The sequence below is a fragment of the Letharia lupina genome, assembly GCF_014066315.1.
Source record: "Letharia lupina isolate WasteWater1 chromosome Unknown contig_5, whole genome shotgun sequence".
NCBI classification, from domain to species: domain Eukaryota; kingdom Fungi; phylum Ascomycota; class Lecanoromycetes; order Lecanorales; family Parmeliaceae; genus Letharia; species Letharia lupina.
Genome location: NW_023502974.1, coordinates 833,459 through 853,051, shown reverse-complemented (window position 1 = coordinate 853,051; position 19,593 = coordinate 833,459). Strand labels below are relative to the sequence as shown.

Sequence of the window (19,593 nt, the reverse complement as noted above, 5' to 3'; positions counted from 1 at the left end):
TAAGTGGATGTCTCTTGACTCTACTGAACCCGTAGAACAGACAGCATTCGTAGCTGGCACCACGTACAGGCGGGCAGTGGTCTGTACAGCACTCGTTTAGATCTTGGCGGAGGTTCTAGTGGCTTGGCACCCACATTCACTCGCATCTTCTCGAAAAAAAATTGAAGTCACCACATCATCTCACTAAATACAAACACCATTGCATTCGCAATAACGCTGGCTCTCAGGCTTTGGGCAAGCGAGTTTCCACTCTTGTCATGAGGGAGGTTCTCCCTCTGTCATGAGGGAGGTTCTCCCTCCAATTTGAGGAAGTCCGCGAGGACAACCTCTTTTACCGCCGTAGAATACTCGGTCGGTCTATCCAACTTCGCTATGTCATCATTGTCAAGGCATAAGGCTAAACAGCCAAACCTACTGAAGGAAGTCCGCAAGGACAACCTCTTTTACCGCCGCAGAATACTCGGTCGGTCTATACAACTTCACCATGTCATCATTGACAAGGCATGTGGCTGAACAGCCAAACCTACTGGCAGGGAACTCCCTCCTATCTAAGGAAGTCCGCAAGGACAACCTCTTTTACCGCCGCAGAATACTCGGTCGGTCTATCCAACTTCGCCATGTCATCATTGACAAGGTATAGGGCTAAACAGCCAAACCTACTGGCAGGGACTCCCTCCAATCTAAGGAAGTCCGCAAGGACAACCTCTTTTACCGCCGCAGAATACTCGGTCGGTCTATACAACTTCACCATGTCATCATTGACAAGGCATGTGGCTAAACAGCCAAACCTACTGGCAGCCGACGCCGACTGGAGGCAGCAGTTGTCAGAAGTCATTCGAGAACTGAAAAAGAATATGCCAGGGATCAAACGGCTCTTGTTTGACTCAAAGGGCAACGATCACGACGCTGTGGTTCTTCGACAAGCTGATGGGTACACTCCACAAGCTTGAGGAACGTCAACTGGCTGCTGTGAACCAACTCGAGCAACACCAAGCAGCATGGAGTGCTGCCATCGTGTCTCGAGACGGTACGCTAGGAAAGCTTGATGCTCGGTTGCAGAAACTGAAGGACGAGGTCAAACAATCAGAAGGCACTGGAAGAGACCCAAGCGAATGAGCTCCGGATCAAAGAGACTCGCGTGACCGAGCAAAACCGACTCGAAGAGCTCAAGTCTCGGCTGTACAAGCAGAAAGAGGCCTTAGCCGGACAGGAGAGGGGGCTAGGCAATCGGGAAGCAAGACATACGTCAAGAGTCACTGCCTTTGATGCAGAAGAGCATGGCAGGAGACAAAAGCTGGAAAGCCGGGAGAGGGACTTTGAATCTACTCGGATATCGACAGAGACCAACCTCGCGGAACAGAGGGAAGATTTGGACACTCGCTTTGGTGAGTTCTATGGTAAAGAGAACGCTGTTGCGAATGCAGAAGCGAAGCTGCAACAGGCGAAGAGCAGGAATGACATAGAAAGCCAAAGTTTTCGAGGTGCGCTTTCGAGTGCGCTTTCCTTTCTACAGAGCCTTGCTAACGCAACGGGTAGTGGATACGATGCCGACCACAGACTCGATAACGTCCAAAATCTAGTAACGTCTATCAAGACGCGATGTGAGACACTGCAGGAGACCTGTTCCGAGAAAGACCAGAGTCTCACTGACCAGCAAGAGCACCTTCGGGAGGTCGAAGCCAAATTGGAATCGACGAGTCTGGAATTAGGAGACCTGAGGACGAGACACGGAAGAGAGATGGAGAAATTCAACTCCCTAAAGCAGACAAAGTTCAGAAAAGGGGCAGCGGTGGAAGCACTTGCGGAGATGCGAAGAAAGTTCGCTGACAAGACCGCAAGGCACGATGGACTTCTAGCCAGATATGCAACCTTAGAGGCGTATCACCAGAGCTATTCCGGGCAACTCGAGACAGCTAAAGAAGAGCATCTGGCGGACCAAGCGCAGATATCTGGACTGCGATCCCACCGCATACCGCAGCTAGAGGCCACCGAAAGGGACCTCCGATCTCAAGTAAGGGAACTCACAGAAGAAAAGAAGGAACTTACAGCTGGCCGTTTTGCCAGCGACGTGGAGGTCGGAGCAGTCAAAGTCGAAAATCAACGACTGGAGGCCACCGAAAGGCACCTCCGATCTCAGGTAAGGAAACTCACAGAAGAAAAGGAGGAACTTACAGCTGGCCGTTTTGCCAGCGACGTGGAGGTCGGAGCAGTCAAAGTCGAAAACCAGCAACTGGAGGCCACGATACAAGACCTCCGAACTCAATTGTCTGCAGCGGATGACCACGACAACGTTATGAGGAAGTCGTTCGACATTATACTGAACACAAAGGCTACCGAGGCTAATGTCTCTAGCGAAGCACATCAACGCTCGTTGCAGGCATTGGAAAAGGTCCAGGCCGTCAACCATTCACTCAACATAAGCCTCAGTGACAGTAACGAAGAGTGGCAGGCCGCGGCAAATGACAACAGCGCCCTGAAGGGGGAGAAGACCGAGCTGAGATTACAAATCTCTAACACCAAACGTCTTCTCACTGAGCGCAATACGAGGATCCAAGACCTCGTGTTGGTCGCCGAGGAGACCGAGACCAAGATCAATACTTTGGAATCTTAATCCAGTGAAAAGGACGCCACCATCACCCGCCTGGAAGATGCAGCTCCGAATGCTAGACAAAGGATTGTCGACCTCGAGTCTGACGTTGAGCAGAAGGATTCCCAGATCCAGGCCCTAAATGAAGGTCGCAATGCTAAACGCCAGAGGATCCAAGACCTCACGTCGGTCGCTGAGCAAACCGAGATGAAGATTACTACCTTGGAATCTCAATTCAGTGAAAAGGACGCCACCGTCACCCGCCTGGAAGATGCAGCTGCGAATCCTTGGATTGCCAATCTCGAGTCTGACGTTAAGCAGAAGGATTCCCAGATCCAAGATTCGGTTGAACGTTGACGGTCTCTTGAGGCCGACAACGAAAAATTGAACACCAATGTCGACGGACTTCAGGAGAAGCTGAAGACGGAGCAGGTGAGTGTCGATGATCGCTGATGTAGTTCCTTGGCTGATCGGAGGGCAGCGAGCGAACCACCGCCTCGAACAACAAATAGTGGGTGTCAACGGTCTGGATGACCAACTAAGTGCCAAGAACACAGCGGTTGCAAACGCAGAGGCCACCTCCCAGAACCTCACCGCGGAGAACGAAAGATTATCCAAGGTCCTCGGAGAAGTGAACGGGCACAATGAACTACTGAAGCAACGATCTGCTCAAGTGACTGATTCTCTGCGGACTGCTACATAATCCCATCAGAGGTCGACAAAACCGGTTGGTGATGGTCAGAAAGAGCGCGATCATCTCAAGGCCGAGGTGCAGAACTTTCGCGTGGTCGTTCTCCCAGAAAATGAGATAACCATCAACAGTCTAAAGTCTGAAGTTTGCTAAGCAGAGGCAGGAGGCTAGTGCATCTCAGAAGAGGCTCAATACGCATGTGCTGAGGCTAGAAGACAAGAATCCAGAGCAGGATACTCAGCTAAGTCAAGTCGAGCAGGACAAGACATTGCTGCAAGGTGTTGCTGTAATGCGCAGTCAGCAAGGGCCGATTTAAGAGATGCTCAAGGTACCATCGAGTCGCTCAAGGATGAAAGATACATAGTTCGAAGTCGGAACGTCGAACTGAAAGCGCTCGTCGACAAGTGCATAATTGAGCATTCAGCGATCCGTCGCCTGAGCGAAGAACAAGATCGTCTATCGGAAGAGGATGCTGACACGGTGAGGGATAGTGACAATCTCCTCACCACTGCCGACGAAACCAACACCGAGCTCGAACCCTATGTGGAGGCCTCCCGCAAGCGCGGCCATGATCAAATGATTTCCGAAGGAGAGAAAGCTTCGTCTGCAGGTCAATCCAAACGCATGGCCCGAAGGTTGGGGAAAGCACCTGAGTCAACGGCCGGCGTCACTGAGAGGGCTACCGGTCTATCCGGTCCTGGAAATCAACTGGACGACTCGGTCAGCCCAGCGAGACATGGATCGAGGGGGCAAGGCACCTCAGGTGCGGCAGGCCCAAGTATCACGATGGCGCCTTCGGATAGCGTTGCCTTTACCTTCTCGGTCAACGATGCCAAGCTCGGGAACTTCTCATCGGACGTCCTCCCAAACGAGGTTCTTCAGGCACTTCGAAGGAGGTTTGGGGAGTGGAACTCAAAGTTGGGACTAGGCTGGATCAACATGCAGGCAGTTGGAACGGGTCAAAGACCAAGTTGCATAGAGGGACGTTTAGAGAAAAAGAAGTCTATGGGATGATGGTTCCGATAATGCCTGTGCCTTGTGTGAGAGGAGGAGACGTCTGTGTATGGTGGTTCACAGCCCGGAGCGAGTGTTGTTGTTGCCTCGAAAGGCTGCAGAGGATGAAGGGAGAAAGCCCACAGATACGATGTATTAGATAAGATGATTGTCAATTCTAGTACATGCAGGAGCTGTTCCCAGCGCATCAGATAGCAAAAACAATGTTTTCGTACGAGCTGCAAGCAATTGACGCCAATCTCATTTCTTCGTCTCTCATTCGTTACTTTAACGTATTACATCGTACTAGCGAATAACTCTCAAGCCGAAGAGCTACATACCGGTACAAAGCCGGAGTACACCAAGCTGGTCCACCGGATTGAAGTTCATCAAACCGTTACTAAGCCGGCCTTCCTCACCAAATCGGAACTTCCCAAAGTCGCTACTAAGTCGAAGCTTCTCAGAATGATTATCAAACCGGCTAAGCAGACCAAGGTCAGCATCCAAATCTACTTTGTTCTTCGCTTGATCGGCCTTTGATGTTGAAATCAATACTCCTACGCCTCGAGATATACTATTTTATTGTCGCGATGGCTAGCGATGTAAATAAACAAAGACCTCTAAAGTCTAAATGGCAACTTGTACGTGGACTGATAGTCGCTCGTAATAACGGAATTGAAGTCAAGTTTTTGATTCCTTGGCGAGCATCTAAGATGAATGGCGAGAGGCCTGGACGGGGACGTAGGTGTTGGAGAATGAGAAAGAAGCCGTAGTGTGGGTCTCCGCAGTAGGGGTTCGACTGTACTTACGGAAGCAGCATATGCACGGATCTTAACGCTTGATGATTCAAAATGGCATTTTGCGAAATTCGAAGCTGGATCTCTCCCTCACCCCATCGGCGTACCCTGTCGACGTGTTCAATCGCCTCATCAAGCCGCTACACCAAGCCGCTACACCAAGCCGCTACACCGGACCGTTACCAAATCGCTACACCAGATCGCTACACCAAAAGTTTACTTCAAGCCGCTGCACCTGACCGCTACACCAAGATTTCGCCATACTAAACCGCTACATTTAACCGCTACACCGAACCGCTGCACCAAACCGCTACACCAGAAACCTACTTGCCAAACCGCTACCCCAAGCCGCCACACCAAACCGCTACACCAAGAACCTGGCTTACACAATGACTCAACCGCTGCTGGGCGTCGGGAATATCAGAGCCAAGACCATCCACTTGGCAGGGCGAGTCTGTAACAATAGCATGTCTATAGAGCAGTCTATAATGTAAAATTTAATTGATCACGGGTAAATAGGTGCTGCCCTTTCACTCTGAGGGCCTGTCAGCTTGATGTACGCGATTGAAAATTCGACATTCTTATTTTGATATCGTTGTGTTATGCAGCAAGTCTGAAAAGTAAGAGTCCTCCTTGTATTCTCTTTTGAGCAATTTGTCTCAACGCGATGGTACTCGCTTGCGGATGAAGTTTCGCAACCCTTCAATCCCCTCGCTTTTTCTGAAATGATACTTCCTCTTCTCCAACTCCTCCAGTCCAACGAATTGCTCCGGCAGCAGATCGCGGAATTGGAAATTCTTCTCATTCTCCAACGCTTGCGAAACCGCCTTGGAAAATTTTGCTGGATGAGCCGTAGCCAACGCGATGTGGGTAGTTCCCGGCGGTGGAGCGCGCTGAACAGATCTTAGGGCTGCTTCGACACCGATGGCGGAATGAGGATCCAGGATGTATTTGCCATGGTTCGTAGCGCCTGCGGTACCACTCGAGGCGTCTTCTTTGGCAGCTGGTGTCTGTGCGGAGTATTGCTGCCTGATCATTGCAATCGTCTGCTTGTTGGAGACACGCTCACTTTCAAAGTCCAGCTTTGCGGCTTCAAGGAGCTTGGGCTCGACGCCGAAACCCCCTTTTGATTTGAGCTCGTCCAGCCAGCCTTTAACCCTCCGTCCTGCTTCTGCCCTCTTTTCTTCAACGGTTTTCAGGCCTTCACCGTAGACTTGAAAAGCTAGGAACCATAGTAAGCGCTCGAAGTTGCTGCTTACAAGGATATCCATGGCGGGGCTGAACGTCTCTCGTACGCCATCCTCGTGGGCTTTGACGCCATCTTCGGCGAAGCCTCCATTCACTTGACGGCCATGAATAGGTTTCTTCTCGTAATAGCCGGTTTTCCAAAATCTATCGAGGATGTCGTTCTCATTGGTCGCCACCACGAGTTTCTCTATGGGGAAGCCCATGCGTTTTGCAAAGTACCCCGCGAGGACGTCTCTACGCAGATTTCGGTGTCAGCAAAGGCCATTCGAGGCAGAGACTGGAGTTGCAAGACAGGTCTCGGGAGTAGAAGGGTCCTTTTGCTCCCGAGACATGTCATGTGACTCGATCTTACTACCGATTAGGAAGAAACAGCTCCGAAATGTACGAACCCAAAGTTGCCTGTGGGAACTACGAAGCGAACCTTGGAGCTTGCGTTGATCCTTCCGTCTCGAAGGAGTCGTCCTAGCGAAAATGCGTAGTAGGATCTGTATGAACGCGGATTCAGCATCTCGCTTTGCCAGGTGACAACGCCTTGTTGGGTTGACGCTGAAATGAGCGAGAGAAAATGGAAAACCCTCCAGTCCAATAAGATGGAATCCGGCAGGAATGCTGAAAATGAATGCCAAACTGTACGTACATCTGTGCCAATATACGAGCCCAATTAATCGAATTGACGGCAGCGAGCTGATGAGTCCTCTTGATCTCAGCGTCTCCGAACAACTCTTTGACGAAGTCTTGACAATCGTCAAAGCTGCCATCAACGGCCACATTGTGCACGTTTTGGTCCAAGCTATTAGAGGTTTCGGAGTCAGCGTTTCTTCGTCAATGTATTAACGGAAGAAGGAGACAGGCTCAAGAAACAAAAAGAACGATCTTGTGCCGAGAAATTGCCTCGACCCCTATCTTCTTTTGGCTTGAAAAAGAACATCCTTTGAGCACTTACACTGATGTCATCTGCGCTTCCTGTACCGGTGAGACCTTTCCTTCGGGAAACATTATCATAATATCGACCTGCGTATTTCAGAGTCAGCATGAATCATATAAGCTACAAGACTGGGTGACAAGATAGGCATGGGGAGCAGGATAAGCCCTCTGCATGCGAAACGCAACCGGCGGCTTAGATTTACGGCATTGGTGGAAGGAAGGCCCCGAAACATGGACTTACATCCTTCTTAGATCGAAGACCATAAATGGCCGCAGATCCAGTGTCACCGCTCGTTGCTCCGACTACAGTTAAGTGTTCCCTTGTTGATTCGGGTTTGTCCCCATTTTTACGAACAAGGAAGTACTCAAAAAGATTGCCAAGTAATTGTAGAGCAACATCCTTGAAAGCGAACGTAGGACCGTGGAAGAGCTCAAGCAAATACAACTGCTTCTCTTGATCCAAAGTCACCAAGGGAGTGACATCAGGGGCACGGAAAGTCGAATACGACTTGTTGACAATTTCCTTAAGATCTCTCGATGGAATTTCATTGGGGTCGATGTAGAGAGCGAAGATCTCGAAAGCTAGTTCTTCAAAATTCCTACCAGGAGGTCAGCGTTAGTGGATTTTATCAGCGATTCAAACGTAGGAACGTGCCAATCTGTCCAAAGCCCTTCCCAAATTGCGGGCATTGACGGAACCTCTTGGGGTAGAAATAGGCCGCCTCAACATCCCTGTTAGCTAAGCAGGAAACAAGAGCCATATGAAAGGAGAGGACCAACCATCTGAAGCAAGGCCAGTGATGACAACCTCTTCGAAAGAACGCTGTGAGACGTATGAGCAAAGCGTGTGAGACGGACGTTTGGGTAAGACGTGCATTTTGATCATGGGTACCCCCTCTGGATGAGAGATATCTTGTCGCCATTGAGTCAGGACTTTCGTATATCCTTCTTATAAAGCCATATGCAAGGTATGCTCAGCCTCCAGATCTCAACGACGCTGAGAACTAGAATGTCGAATTTTTACGTTGTATGTCCATGCCTATTGGTCGCCTTATAGGGCTGAATTAGTTCTCGAACATTGCGGTCAGTCTACCTTAATAACATCTCTCCCTCGTCTCATCTCTCAGGTCATTCCATTTTTGCACACTTTTGTGGCTATCAACCAGAATGAGTTGAGTGTTCTTCTCGAACCTCCCTGAACAAAGGATATCCGGAGCAGGAAATACAGCTTCCCTTCACTTAAATTGATAGTATGCCCGTTACAATTGTCGCGGCAGCGCACCTCTCGACTTTACAAACTCTGGGATTGACTCTATGCGATCTTTGCTACATTCTCTTTCTGATGGGCTCTGGGAATACAACCAATGTCATGGCGCTCCCTTAACTTATCCACTTACTGCTTCGGCTTTGGCAGACGGCGCTTTCATCAAGGAAGTCCCAATGGACTTCGATTGGTATCATCATCGGTCAGTGCTGAATTTGAAGATGTCTTCCTGTCGATGCGTACATTTCGCTTTAACAGTCCTGAGGGTTTAGACGCATTTGTTGGTCACTTGACGGCTTATCAGTTGAGCCGGCTGCATTCCATTGCAATCGGATTGACCGTTTGCTTGGCCACCTCCACAAGGGTAAGGTTGGGCTCATGGCGCGTCTGCCGACTCGCTTGCAATATATAAACTTCCGGGTTTATCCCGCTCACAATGGCCGGTTTGGAATGGCAAGAACTATCCCGGGCCTATCTTATGATCGTGACGTTGACCAAGAAGAGTTCGACTTACTCGATGCCCTAGTTAGGTAGGCTGGTCAGAGTGCTCCCAGCTCGAATGACTACCTGCGGCGTAGCAAAAGAGCACCCGCTGTCTATACGATGGCAAGTTGCTGTTGATGCTATCATAGCCAATGGTCAATTGCACTGGCCAACAGCTTGAGCGATCCAGCTACAGGATGTCAGCTGATATCGCTGTCTTCATCTTTGGTCTCCGTACAGTTCTTGCACGATAGTGGACATTATTTTGAATGACTGGAGAGTCGATCTTACGCGCTAGAAATTAGTTTTTCAAGGTTTCTAACGCCCAATTCTCAAGCATGCGCTTCTGACTGCGCATGGAAACTGTACCATGACCTGATGCAGGGCTCTTTCCAATTGTCATGACAATCCTTTTCGCACCAAGGAATTGGAACTTTGAGTCGCCAATGATTCTGCCTCCAAGCGCAACGGACCCTGCCACCGCTGCATTGGTCATATGAAGTCTTCGAATGCGAGAATTCATGATTGCTGAGATGGCAGAAAACACTCATTCGAGGCTCTCAAGGATTCAGATGACTTTGGTGGCTCCAATCCTCAATTGACAGCCCGAGAGCAGTTTCAGACTGCATGAAACTGCACCACACGGAATCCTCTACCTCCAGAACTACCATCTCAACGCCTCCAGGCCCCTCTCCGTTCCCCTTTGCCCTCGCACATCACCACCCTCAGACTACACATGGCCTGCCGGCTGGACCTTCACCGTCACGCCAGGCCCAATCCTCATGCCGATCGAGCTCGGCGCGGACATCCTAGATTCATTCTACGGGCAAGTCATGGCTTACGCAGCGGCTCGGATACTCGCGAATGCCGCCCCACTAGCCGCTGGCGTCGACATAGCTGACGGGCCCTTGGTGCTTGACTTCCTGGTGGTAGATGGGGCTAATTCGCATGGTCTGGAATGGAGCATTGTGTACTGGTTTGCGGCTTATATGCAGGCCATGGCAAGGAGAGGATACACTGGGCTGGGGAGTGTGACACTCAGGCACGAAAATGGGTGGGTGCTCGATGTGACATTGAGGCTGGCGTGGAGTGTGAGGGTTGGTGGAGGATTGTAATATTCAAAGTACCTGGACTCATTTGATTTTGCCCTCAGTTGGGTGATGATGGTCTGAAACGCGTCTGAAGTACGCGATACCTATCTATGATACAAGTATGCATGCGTATTGATTGGAACCTTAGTCCCTGAAGAGTTTGTACAGTAGGGGAAGGAGCTCTCCTTGCTGCTGTGGTGGCTCGAATTCTAGCCCCTAACACCTCTCCAGTAGAATGAACACAGCACCCTGGAATGGGCACCAAGAAGTGAAAACGCCTCCCTCGCTATGCGGTAGTATGGAACGCCGTAGTTGTTGAATTCTGTTCATGCTTTGGGTATCTTGCCGCGCAAAACCTTTTCCATGCATATAAGTGCGCCAGATACACCTCGCTATGCTTCGTCACATTTCCCTTGCAAACGCCGAAAAGATTAGTGTCGTGCCGCCGTCTTCCTCTTTTGTCCTCGATGAGAGTCCCCTGGTCGCGACCCTGGCATAGGTGGATAGCCATAGGTCTCGGCTTTTTTCTCCTCTTCAGGATTTCTTCCGCCCGGTGGTGCTGTTATGACGTTGCCACGTCGGACGAACGGTACCTGCACGGGCCCATTAGAAGGCAATGTTGGAGGGATGGGGAACCCAACGACAGGGATCCCAGCAGGAGGAGGGCCCCATGGTTGCATCTGAACAGGAGCCCCGTAAAACCGGTTGATGCCTTCCTGAATCTCACGATCTCGCTTTTCCTTGATTGCATGGCTCTCAAGCTGTTGGTAGAACCTCAGTCTAGCTTGGCTCTCTGCCAATGGTATGATCGTGTTGAGCACAGGCTTCGCAATAGCCATTAGACGCCTCAATTCTGCTGCCAGTCGCTGCCCCTCTGCTGATGCGTAGAAGAGCTGCTTCGTAGTCCCACCAGGGTGACCGCGCCAATCTTTGTAGAGCATGATTTGGTCAATGATCCTGCTGACCTCCGTCTGGACCTGAGCGTCTGTTTGAGACGATGAGCTTCTGGAAGGAGAACTCATTCTTGTGTTCTTGTTTGGTGTTGGAATCTTGCCACCATTGCCCACGGCGAGTAACCAATCAATGTTTTCCCTAGAGGTAAAATCTCCAAGGCGTTCACCGGTAAAGAGTTTATGGTTCTCAGCTGGGGGGACGATATTTTGGTTGTCAGTCTTTGCTGGCATCAAGTCATCGTCTGTCAAGTCATCGTCTGTCAGATCATCATCGCTGCGTGTCTCATCCTCTCCTCTGCTGTTGCCCTGCTTGTCGGCATCATCGACGTCGGTTTCGTCCAAGTCAACAACATTACTCGCTTCCTCTTTTTTATTACTGACGCCTTGGCCAGGAGCTTCGTTGCATGCTTTGCTTGTCTCCTTTTTTTCATTGCTGACGCCTTGGCCATCATTTTCCTTACTTGCTTTGCTTGCATCCTCCTCTTCATTGCTGATGTCTTGGCCAGCAGCTTTATCGTTCTCTTTTTTGGCTTCGGTCGTAGCTCCGATGATATCCTGGAGTGCTGTATGAGCTTCCTTGTTGTCATGTGGTGTCTCATGACCATCATGCGTGTTGGCTTGATTGTCACCGCTACCGACAGATCCAGATCCACTGGCTTGATTGGGGACCATAGAATTGGCATATGGTGAGGCATAATTTGCAGGAGGCTGGTTCACAGGATTGGAGTAGGGGGAGGCATAGCTATCCGGATGGGTAGCCAAAGGAATGGCATAAGGCGAAGCATAGTTGTTAAGATTCGCACCCACAGGAAGGCCGTGCGCCATTCCATAGGTGGGATGGTCAGAATATGGAGGACCATTTGCAGTTCCATAGGTATTCATATGGCGCTGGCCAACAGGATTTGAAATCATGCTGCCGCTGGCATAGGGTGTAACAACGTCCATGCCAGCCTCACCTTGTTGGATCTGGACTAGAATCGTTGTTGCCGCATCGAGCGCTTGGATGGCTTCTTGTGATCGTTTTTGTTTCTCTGGATGAGACAGATTAGTCTGTGGAGCAAGGCAGCAGTAGCACAAGCGACATACCATGGTTCTCGCTGTCCATTGCTTTGTTTTTGGTTGTGGCCTTAAACGAATTCTCTGCGTCAGTTATAGAGGTGCCTGCACGACTTGTGAGATCAGACGTTTCGGTAACGGTCGTAGCCCCAGAGGTTTCCAACCCAGTGGATGGACGAGACTCATCAGCATTTGAGGCTTCCCATTGAAGGGGATCATCTTTGCTGAAGAGAAAGTTGATGAAAGCCATGATTTCTGATGATGATGCAAGCAGTTTCACAGCGGAAAGAAATGGAGCATCATCTTTTCTTTCCTCAAGAGCCGACTTCAGGACCGCAGCAGAGTTACGGTTGGCCGAATCGCCAATGTCAACAAGGGTATTGAACAGAAGCTTCCCGCAAGCATTCCGCTCAATAACACCAGTTGACATGTCTGTCGAGACTGAAGGTCCAAACAGTCTTTGTTTGAGCTCGTCGTTCAAGTCATCTTTCAACTGCATCTCTATAGGTGCTGCATCTCTCGGCCTCAATAAATTTCCTACTCCAGCAACAAATTTGCCGCTCAAGTCTACAGTCGGTAATAACATATTAGCTGCTATATCCACTTAAGATTGGGTACTGTTGGCTGCCAGCACAGGAGCAATACAGGAATACAAGAGAGAGACAAGCTTATACCATTTGCAGGCTCTTTCGCCTTCAATTGTTGCAATCTCTTTTTTTCTTTGCCTCTCGTCATGCGAACATCCTCTACATTGTCTCGCGCATCAACCATTTCTATATCATGTTCAGGTTGTGGGTTAGAATCTTTCTGCCCTGACTCGGATACTGCTGTTGTAAGACTCTTGTCTGAGATTTTGCGGATTAATTGCGCGACCCAGATGGCTAGATCACCTATATCACTTGGTTTATCTGTTAAGTCAAGGTCATGGCCAGCATAGGACTGTTGATTGTCATCGGTAAAGCCGTTCGGACGAAAAATCGCTTTTGCATGCGAAGGGGAGGTATGATCTGTTGGAACGGATTCGAAGCCCGTGTTGGTGATGAGGTTCTCGTTCTCCAATGTTGCTGATCCATTGACCAATTTTCTAATGCTTTTGCAACGCGAACCACGCTCCTTTACTGATGTGTCTGGGACCAACATGTCTTGAGCCGACATCCTCCTATTTTTGAGAGACCCTGATGCCGGCGATGCAGTTGTGGACTTGTCTTCGATATCTGGTGTACGTGATGGAGCGGCACGCTGTCCCAGTGCTATGCCAGAAGCCGACTTGTCTTCCTTTCCCAGACCTTGCGATGGTACGTCCTTCTTTTCTTCTTTTTGTGCTTTTCCAAGATCCTTCTCTTCATCAGTCCTCATACTAGCAGATATCACATCTATCCTTCTCAGCTTAGGCTTGGGCTCGTCCGCTGTGGTCTCGTTCACCAAGTCACCAGCTGGCTTTGCATGGGACCTCCGAGTCCCATACGTCTTGGGTCGGGGCGCCATGGCTTTGATGTCTTCAGCTTGTGATGGGTCGCATGTCCTCCCTAGGTAAAGGTAGGCATCTCTTAGACGTGTGTCATTAAAGTTGTGTTGGGAGTGAGCGGACTATTAGTGGAATGAGTTGAAGTTCACACTTACCGAGACTTAGGGCTTCTGCAACATGAGACTGATCTGCTTCGACAGTTGATGCAAGTCCAGGAGAGCTCCTGGAGTGTCGCTCACAGGCAGAACTTAGACCCGAAGGACTAGGGCGTTCAAAGAGGCATTGTGAAGGTAGGTTGATGGGGGTGAAAGAGACGTCAAGACGACGGAGTGCCGTTAACAGAAGAAAAGGCCTCGCTTAGGAATTTTAGCTCCGCTTGTCCTCCCCAAACATTTCTACGTTTTACTAGACTATTGGTAGCTCTACTTTGGCTTAGCAACTTGAATCATGCGAGTGGAGATCTTACTGCATCAGCAGCAAAGAAACTGCTTTGGTTATTTTGCTATATCAAGCACTTTCTGAGGAAATAAACACTCTCTTGGACAGAAAAGGTAGACACCGAGAGCCCGAAGTTTACCCATTGGCTCCGTCTTGGCACATTTGCGATCGGAATTGACAGGTCTCGCAGGTGTGTCCTTCCAGCTCTGTCTTTTACATACACAACTGCACAGAACAACATGCGACTACCGAATCAGCTACTGTCTTCTCTTCTGGTCTTATGCGCTGCATCTCTCGGTGTCGCAGCCACATGGGGGTTTGAAGATGCCACAGTCTCCGTGAATAAGAGAGGAGCTGGGGTAGGGGGAGGCTTCAAAGAAAAGTACGGATTGTCTTTTTCGCAAGCTTTATCGGACACTCAGACTGATCATAACATCCAGGATCGGACAAAACAAAGCTTTGTCGAAGCCTGTCACTCTAGGAGCATCAGAGACCCTCAAGATCCTCCTGACAACCAAAGAGGACAACAAAGCCAAAAGGCCGCATCAAGCATTCCTTCTGGTCCAAGATCCCCAGAGCAAATTAGACACATCCTTCGCATTTCAGGTCAAAGAGAATGGGAAGGGCAAGATTGAGCTCGTATGGCCCCCAACACAGCAAAGCTTTCACGGTTGACCCTGAATTACAGACCCAGAAGGACCTCCCAACTCAACTACTATCCTCAACAGGACCTCTCGATGCGTCACTGATCATTGCATCGTTCGGCTCATCAAAGCCATACAACGGCAAAGCCTTCGATCTTACCATCGAGCTCGACTCTGGCTCTCCCTTACCCGCCTCTGAGAAGCCTTTGCGCTATGGAAAGCTTCCGGAGATCCACCATATATTCAAGTCAGACCCGAAAAGCCCCCCAAAAATCATTACACTGGTATTCGCAGCAGCTGTAATAGCGGCTCTGCCCATCTTGCTAGGCGCTGTAAGTACAAACATTGCTAGGCCCAAATTTGCTGCTAATGAACTTTTGTGTAGTGGATATCACTCGGCGCAAATCTCAACCATTTCTCTAAAGCTTTTAGCAGCTCCCCAATCCCACACGCGCTGTTCTTCAGCTCCATCTTGGCTATGGAGGGCGTGTTCTTCATGTACTACACGTCTTGGAACCTGTTCCAGACACTACCACCAGCTTTTGGCATAGGATTGGTAACCTTCCTCAGCGGAAGCAGGGCATTGCGCGAGGTACAAGGACGGAGAATTGCCGGGCTGCGGTGAGATAGAACTGGCCAGACCAGTCAAAAAGAGTCCGGGAAGCTGCTGGCTCGATTTGTACACTACCATATATCAGGTCTACGGAAGGGAACTCCATCCGGTTCATTGGGGGTTTGCTACCTGATCGTGACAATTGTATCATCACCGACAACATAAAAGTGTCAAGCCTGCAAAGGAGATTTCGGGTTGATGGATGTACTGTGCAGGCATCCTCTATGCTAGTATGATAGCTCCCCAAAAGTTATCACGGCGGCTTGCCTGCAGGCGCGACGTTAGAGAACATTTTTTTTCGATTCAGCCGTGATAGCATCGCTCTAATGCAACCAAATGGTCTTGCTCATGGCACATGAAGAAAGCTCCTATCCGCAAGGCCTTGATACCTATTCCCTCAGCACTCTCGCACCAACCTTACCTCCTCCCCTCAGCCTGCATTTCCTTATGTGCCTTCCACTACACCATTTCAGAGTAAGCATCTCTCTTTTAAGACAGATTCATGAATTTGAAGACATCTTTGGGGAGCAGGGGCCTGTTTCTTGCTCCTCAGACATGTCTTGGTGCTCGAAAAAGGATGTGAAAGGTGAAGAAATTACTTAGAAGGGGTGCTTACATGTCCCTCTGCTCTCTTCCACCCATTCCTAACATTATACGCCCCCACAGCCGCGACCCCCAAACTAATCAAATCCATCTTCCTAGCTTGCATCTTCTGTTTCTGCGCTTCTGCACTGCTTATTTCCCCCTCCTCGAGCTCCTTCTGGCGTGTGTGGTGCGCTTTTGCCGATTGATAGATGTTGTTTGCAGCGGCAATGGTGGCGACGCAGGCGAGACCTGTGTAAAGGAGTTGTTTTGGGGGCGGCTTTGGCTGCGCTTTCTTTCCGCCGCCGTCGTCCGAAGAGGAGTCGCTGTCGCTGTCGTAGCGTCTGCGAGGGCCGTGAGGGCCGTGAGAGCGTGATCGTAGGGGTCCCATGGAGCGAGAGCGGTCTGGAGGGTTGACGAGGACTGGGCCAGCGCGGACTACTGGGAGGTCTTTGTTGTAATGTCTGCGGCTGCGGATTCGATGCGGGCTTGAGCCATCGGTGTCGGAGTCGACTTCAGAATCGGATTCAGAAGAATTGCGCCTATGGCGACCTGGAGGAGTTAGGAGGGCACGGATAGCTACGGTGGATCCAAGAATACCTTTGTTGGCGACCACCACTTCACGACGTTGCGGGTTGGCAGATCTGCTTGGGCTACGGGGCTGCCTCGGAGACGAATCTCGACGCCGTCTCGGTAAATCGTCGATCTCTACAATTCGGTGCTCGCGTGAGAAGCCAGGACCACGGGAGATACGTTCCCGATCAACGATTATCTCTGCTGGCGTATCCTTTGGGTTGAGATACTGCTGACGAGCGAAAGGCCTATCGTGCCATGTCTGGACGTATCCTTTGCGATCTGTTAGGTCAGGACTCATCGAATAGGCGGTAGAGCTCACCCTCATCCTTGTTGTGCCTTGTCTGGACGTATGCTTTGCGATCGGTTAGGTCAGGACCCATCGATTAGGCCGTTCAGCTCACCATCATTCCGGTCTGGCATTCTGATCGGTCGAGAAGAGAGAAACTCGGCAGGTGAATAGTGAACGTGACGGAGAAATCAATTCAATCCAGTCAACATAAGGAGATCAAAACCAAATGAGAAGTCGCCACGCAAAAGGGTTCTGACCAGGACGCAGAGAATGAGAGGGAATATAGGTAAGAGAGCATTGGGGACGAGGCTGAGCTGCCTCAGGTCTGTACCGCTTTACGTTTCATCTCAGGAATATAGCGGTAAAACACTACTACGTGTATGAGAATAAAAGCGCTCTTGTTGAACGGGTAGGATTCATCCAACACGATCCTTTAGCTCCTCCCCGCAACTAAGACAAAGATGAGAGGTTTGAAACGGGTCAATTGATCCTCCTGGACGTGTACTGCCTGGCTCGATTTGGTAGTCTTTGCGCAGCGAAGTAGTCAAATGCTTGTAGTTTGGACGCCCACTGTAACAGTAATTGGCTCTCAGACGATTTGACAAGAAAGCCTTCGAGAGCGAATTGCGCATGCAAATACCTGATGCAGATGGATCGAAGAAGGTCGCTCAAAGCCTGGAAGGAGTTGAAGGAACCCGCGCCAAGCCGCCTGCGGAGTTGCTGACCTCATGCCGCAACTCGACCAGTCTAAAGTTTCCCTCCAAGCTATAAATCCTTCTCATTTCAACTGCCTTTGATCATCAGTGCCATCTTCAATGGGATCGTCTACTTCAAAAGCAGCCAAAACAGCTGCCGGCGCAGCTAGACGTCAATATCCCCAGCGCGTCTCACCTCCGCCAACGTCCAACGCCCCCTCCGCACCCCCTCCTCCAGCAGGCCAACCTACAGCTCCAGGTCCAACTGTACATCCTCGATCACAGGCCAGCAACACACGTGATGAATGTAGGCTCTCCTTTCTCAATTCTCTACTTGAAGCGAAACTGACACCGCCCATTAGCCATCAACCTCGATGCCTCTGACCCAGACTTTGCACGATCCCTCCGTTCTCTCGGCCCAGTCCAGCCCAGCTCAACTCTCTCGAACTCATCAACCTTCAGTCCCTCACCATCTCCCCCATCTCAAGGCCCTAGAAGCTCCCCAAACCAGTCACATCCACAAATCTTCCCCGACCCTAGCAAGAATCCTGCCCTGATGGTATTGACCGCGCGAGAGCGTCTACAGCAGCAGGCGGAGGTCGAATTTGCGAAGACGGGGAGGGGCCATGGAGGGAAAAGCTTCCTGGATGTTTCTACGATACGGCAGCTACTTGTACTAAGAGATGAAAGGGGGATGGGTGGAGAAGAGATTGAGAAGAGGTTGGGGCTGGCAAATGGTGTGGTGGGGAGACTGGGACCGAGGGGTGTCGTTGGAGACGTGAGAATCGGGAAAGTTGACAAAGATGACGCTGGAATATATGGATGAGGCGTTTTAGCATTCGCCCTTTATGCGGTGGTCTGCTCCACCAACGAGCTCCGAGGGTTACCAGCTTGCGTGCCCGCCATCTATCCTCATGTCGGCGCCTGTCATATATGAGCTTGCCGGGCTGAGGAGAAACACAGCGGCGCCTCTGAAGTCTTCTGGTTTGCTCAGCTTGCCGAGCATATTCTGCGCTGGCCACTCAGTTCGCCGCTCGGGGTAGAGGCGGAAAAGCTCTTCGACCATCGCGGTGACGATGTAACCAGGAGAGATGGTGTTGACTCGAATGCCATACTGGCCCCACTCTGAAGCCAAGTTCTTGGCTAGCTGGAGCACACCTTGATGGTTTCGGAGTCAGCTTTACTCTTTCCGGAGGAATTTAACTCGCGAGACATGTCTTAGGAGCAGAGAACTCTTTTACCGGCTTTTGATGCGTTATAGGCTGGACAGATGAGACCCTGGATAATTCAGCCTGGCGCATCAGAGCGATGGCTCCGGGAAGAACGACATACTCGATTGGCAACGTGCGCACTCATAGATGCAATCATGGCGATACTACCTCCGTTGCCAAATCTTATCATCTGTTTCGCTACAGCTTGCGCTGTCATAAATACGCCGGTGATATTGATCTCAAACATCATATTTGCGTCCTTGGCTGTATACTCCAAAGCTGTTGTCTCTTGCTGAATCCCTGCTGCCGCAATCAGCCCATCCATCCGTCCATGCTTGTCGCCTATGCTCGCAACGATTTTGTTCAAGCCGTCGACATCTCGGACATCAATTTGCCGGTAATAGAAAGTTGTTCCCAATTCCTCTGCTGCTCTTTTCTGCACGCGGTAGAAGTCCGGGGAAGGTTCTGGAAGCCGATCAAGCGCGTAGACTGTAGCACCAGCTTCGAGCAATGCCTCTGCTTGGGTGAGACCAAGGCCACGTGCAGCCCCTGACACGAGAACGACTTTATCTGTAAGATTAAACTCGGGTAGTCGTTTGGTCGTGCCTAGGAAGCTTGCTGAGGCCGTATTCTTTTGCATATTCTCTCCTTCTTGTGGTGGAGGAGCTGGAGGCTCACGGCCGGGTGTCTTGGGCTCATTGCCGCGTGGTGGATCTTCTAATGTGGAAGTTTTTCCAAATGCGTGGCTTGTCGACAAAGGTCGTGAGATTGGAGGAACGTGTACTTTGACAAGCCTTAACGCACAAGGTAATCGGCGTGCAACAGCAGTCATACTCAGGACAGATGATGTTGAGGCTCTCCAGTTGATGCTGCATCAGCCCGATTTCCAAAGGGTTTGCAGAAGACAAATCGCTGCTGTCAAGGACGATTGACCGTAAGAAGCCAGCAGACGTTTGAAGTAACTGGAAAAAGGAAACAAGAGGAAGTCTGCAC

At 50.4% G+C, this 19,593-nt stretch overlaps 8 protein-coding genes across 8 annotated transcripts; 4 read left to right on the top strand and 4 right to left on the bottom strand.

Moving 5' to 3' along the window:
* Nucleotides 1-503: 503 nt before the first annotated feature.
* On the top strand, nucleotides 504-4,292 carry HO133_008502 (uncharacterized protein; the record flags this gene model as incomplete). Its single annotated transcript, XM_037299368.1, is given in 7 exon segments — nucleotides 504-931; nucleotides 1,075-2,562; nucleotides 2,617-2,932; nucleotides 2,957-3,019; nucleotides 3,069-3,260; nucleotides 3,424-3,564; nucleotides 3,576-4,292. 7 exon segments carry the CDS (start codon nucleotides 504-506, stop codon nucleotides 4,290-4,292), a joined length of 3,345 nt encoding a protein of 1,114 aa, XP_037155369.1.
* Nucleotides 4,293-5,727: 1,435 nt separating this feature from the next.
* Nucleotides 5,728-8,117, bottom strand: HO133_008501 (uncharacterized protein; the record flags this gene model as incomplete). Its single annotated transcript, XM_037299367.1, has 5 exons — nucleotides 5,728-6,550; nucleotides 6,954-7,106; nucleotides 7,260-7,327; nucleotides 7,482-7,828; nucleotides 8,021-8,117. The coding sequence occupies 5 exons, from the start codon at nucleotides 8,115-8,117 to the stop codon at nucleotides 5,728-5,730; spliced, it is 1,488 nt and encodes a 495-aa protein (XP_037155368.1).
* Nucleotides 8,118-8,954: 837 nt separating this feature from the next.
* On the top strand, nucleotides 8,955-10,102 carry HO133_008500 (uncharacterized protein; the record flags this gene model as incomplete). The annotated part of the gene is made up of 2 exons (XM_037299366.1): nucleotides 8,955-9,034; nucleotides 9,610-10,102. 2 exons carry the CDS (start codon nucleotides 8,955-8,957, stop codon nucleotides 10,100-10,102), a joined length of 573 nt encoding a protein of 190 aa, XP_037155367.1.
* Nucleotides 10,103-10,509: 407 nt separating this feature from the next.
* Nucleotides 10,510-13,572, bottom strand: HO133_008499 (uncharacterized protein; the record flags this gene model as incomplete). The annotated part of the gene is made up of 3 exons (XM_037299365.1): nucleotides 10,510-12,062; nucleotides 12,118-12,654; nucleotides 12,762-13,572. The coding sequence occupies 3 exons, from the start codon at nucleotides 13,570-13,572 to the stop codon at nucleotides 10,510-10,512; spliced, it is 2,901 nt and encodes a 966-aa protein (XP_037155366.1).
* Nucleotides 13,573-14,229: 657 nt separating this feature from the next.
* On the top strand, nucleotides 14,230-15,259 carry HO133_008498 (uncharacterized protein; the record flags this gene model as incomplete). Its single annotated transcript, XM_037299364.1, has 4 exons — nucleotides 14,230-14,372; nucleotides 14,431-14,629; nucleotides 14,679-14,966; nucleotides 15,020-15,259. 4 exons carry the CDS (start codon nucleotides 14,230-14,232, stop codon nucleotides 15,257-15,259), a joined length of 870 nt encoding a protein of 289 aa, XP_037155365.1.
* A 583-nt stretch (nucleotides 15,260-15,842) lies between these two features.
* On the bottom strand, nucleotides 15,843-16,825 carry HO133_008497 (uncharacterized protein; the record flags this gene model as incomplete). The annotated part of the gene is made up of 2 exons (XM_037299363.1): nucleotides 15,843-16,684; nucleotides 16,807-16,825. 2 exons carry the CDS (start codon nucleotides 16,823-16,825, stop codon nucleotides 15,843-15,845), a joined length of 861 nt encoding a protein of 286 aa, XP_037155364.1.
* A 684-nt stretch (nucleotides 16,826-17,509) lies between these two features.
* Nucleotides 17,510-18,215, top strand: HO133_008496 (uncharacterized protein; the record flags this gene model as incomplete). The annotated part of the gene is made up of 2 exons (XM_037299362.1): nucleotides 17,510-17,696; nucleotides 17,752-18,215. The coding sequence occupies 2 exons, from the start codon at nucleotides 17,510-17,512 to the stop codon at nucleotides 18,213-18,215; spliced, it is 651 nt and encodes a 216-aa protein (XP_037155363.1).
* Nucleotides 18,216-18,272: 57 nt separating this feature from the next.
* Nucleotides 18,273-19,432, bottom strand: HO133_008495 (uncharacterized protein; the record flags this gene model as incomplete). Its single annotated transcript, XM_037299361.1, has 3 exons — nucleotides 18,273-18,547; nucleotides 18,631-18,667; nucleotides 18,722-19,432. The coding sequence occupies 3 exons, from the start codon at nucleotides 19,430-19,432 to the stop codon at nucleotides 18,273-18,275; spliced, it is 1,023 nt and encodes a 340-aa protein (XP_037155362.1).
* Nucleotides 19,433-19,593: the final 161 nt, after the last annotated feature.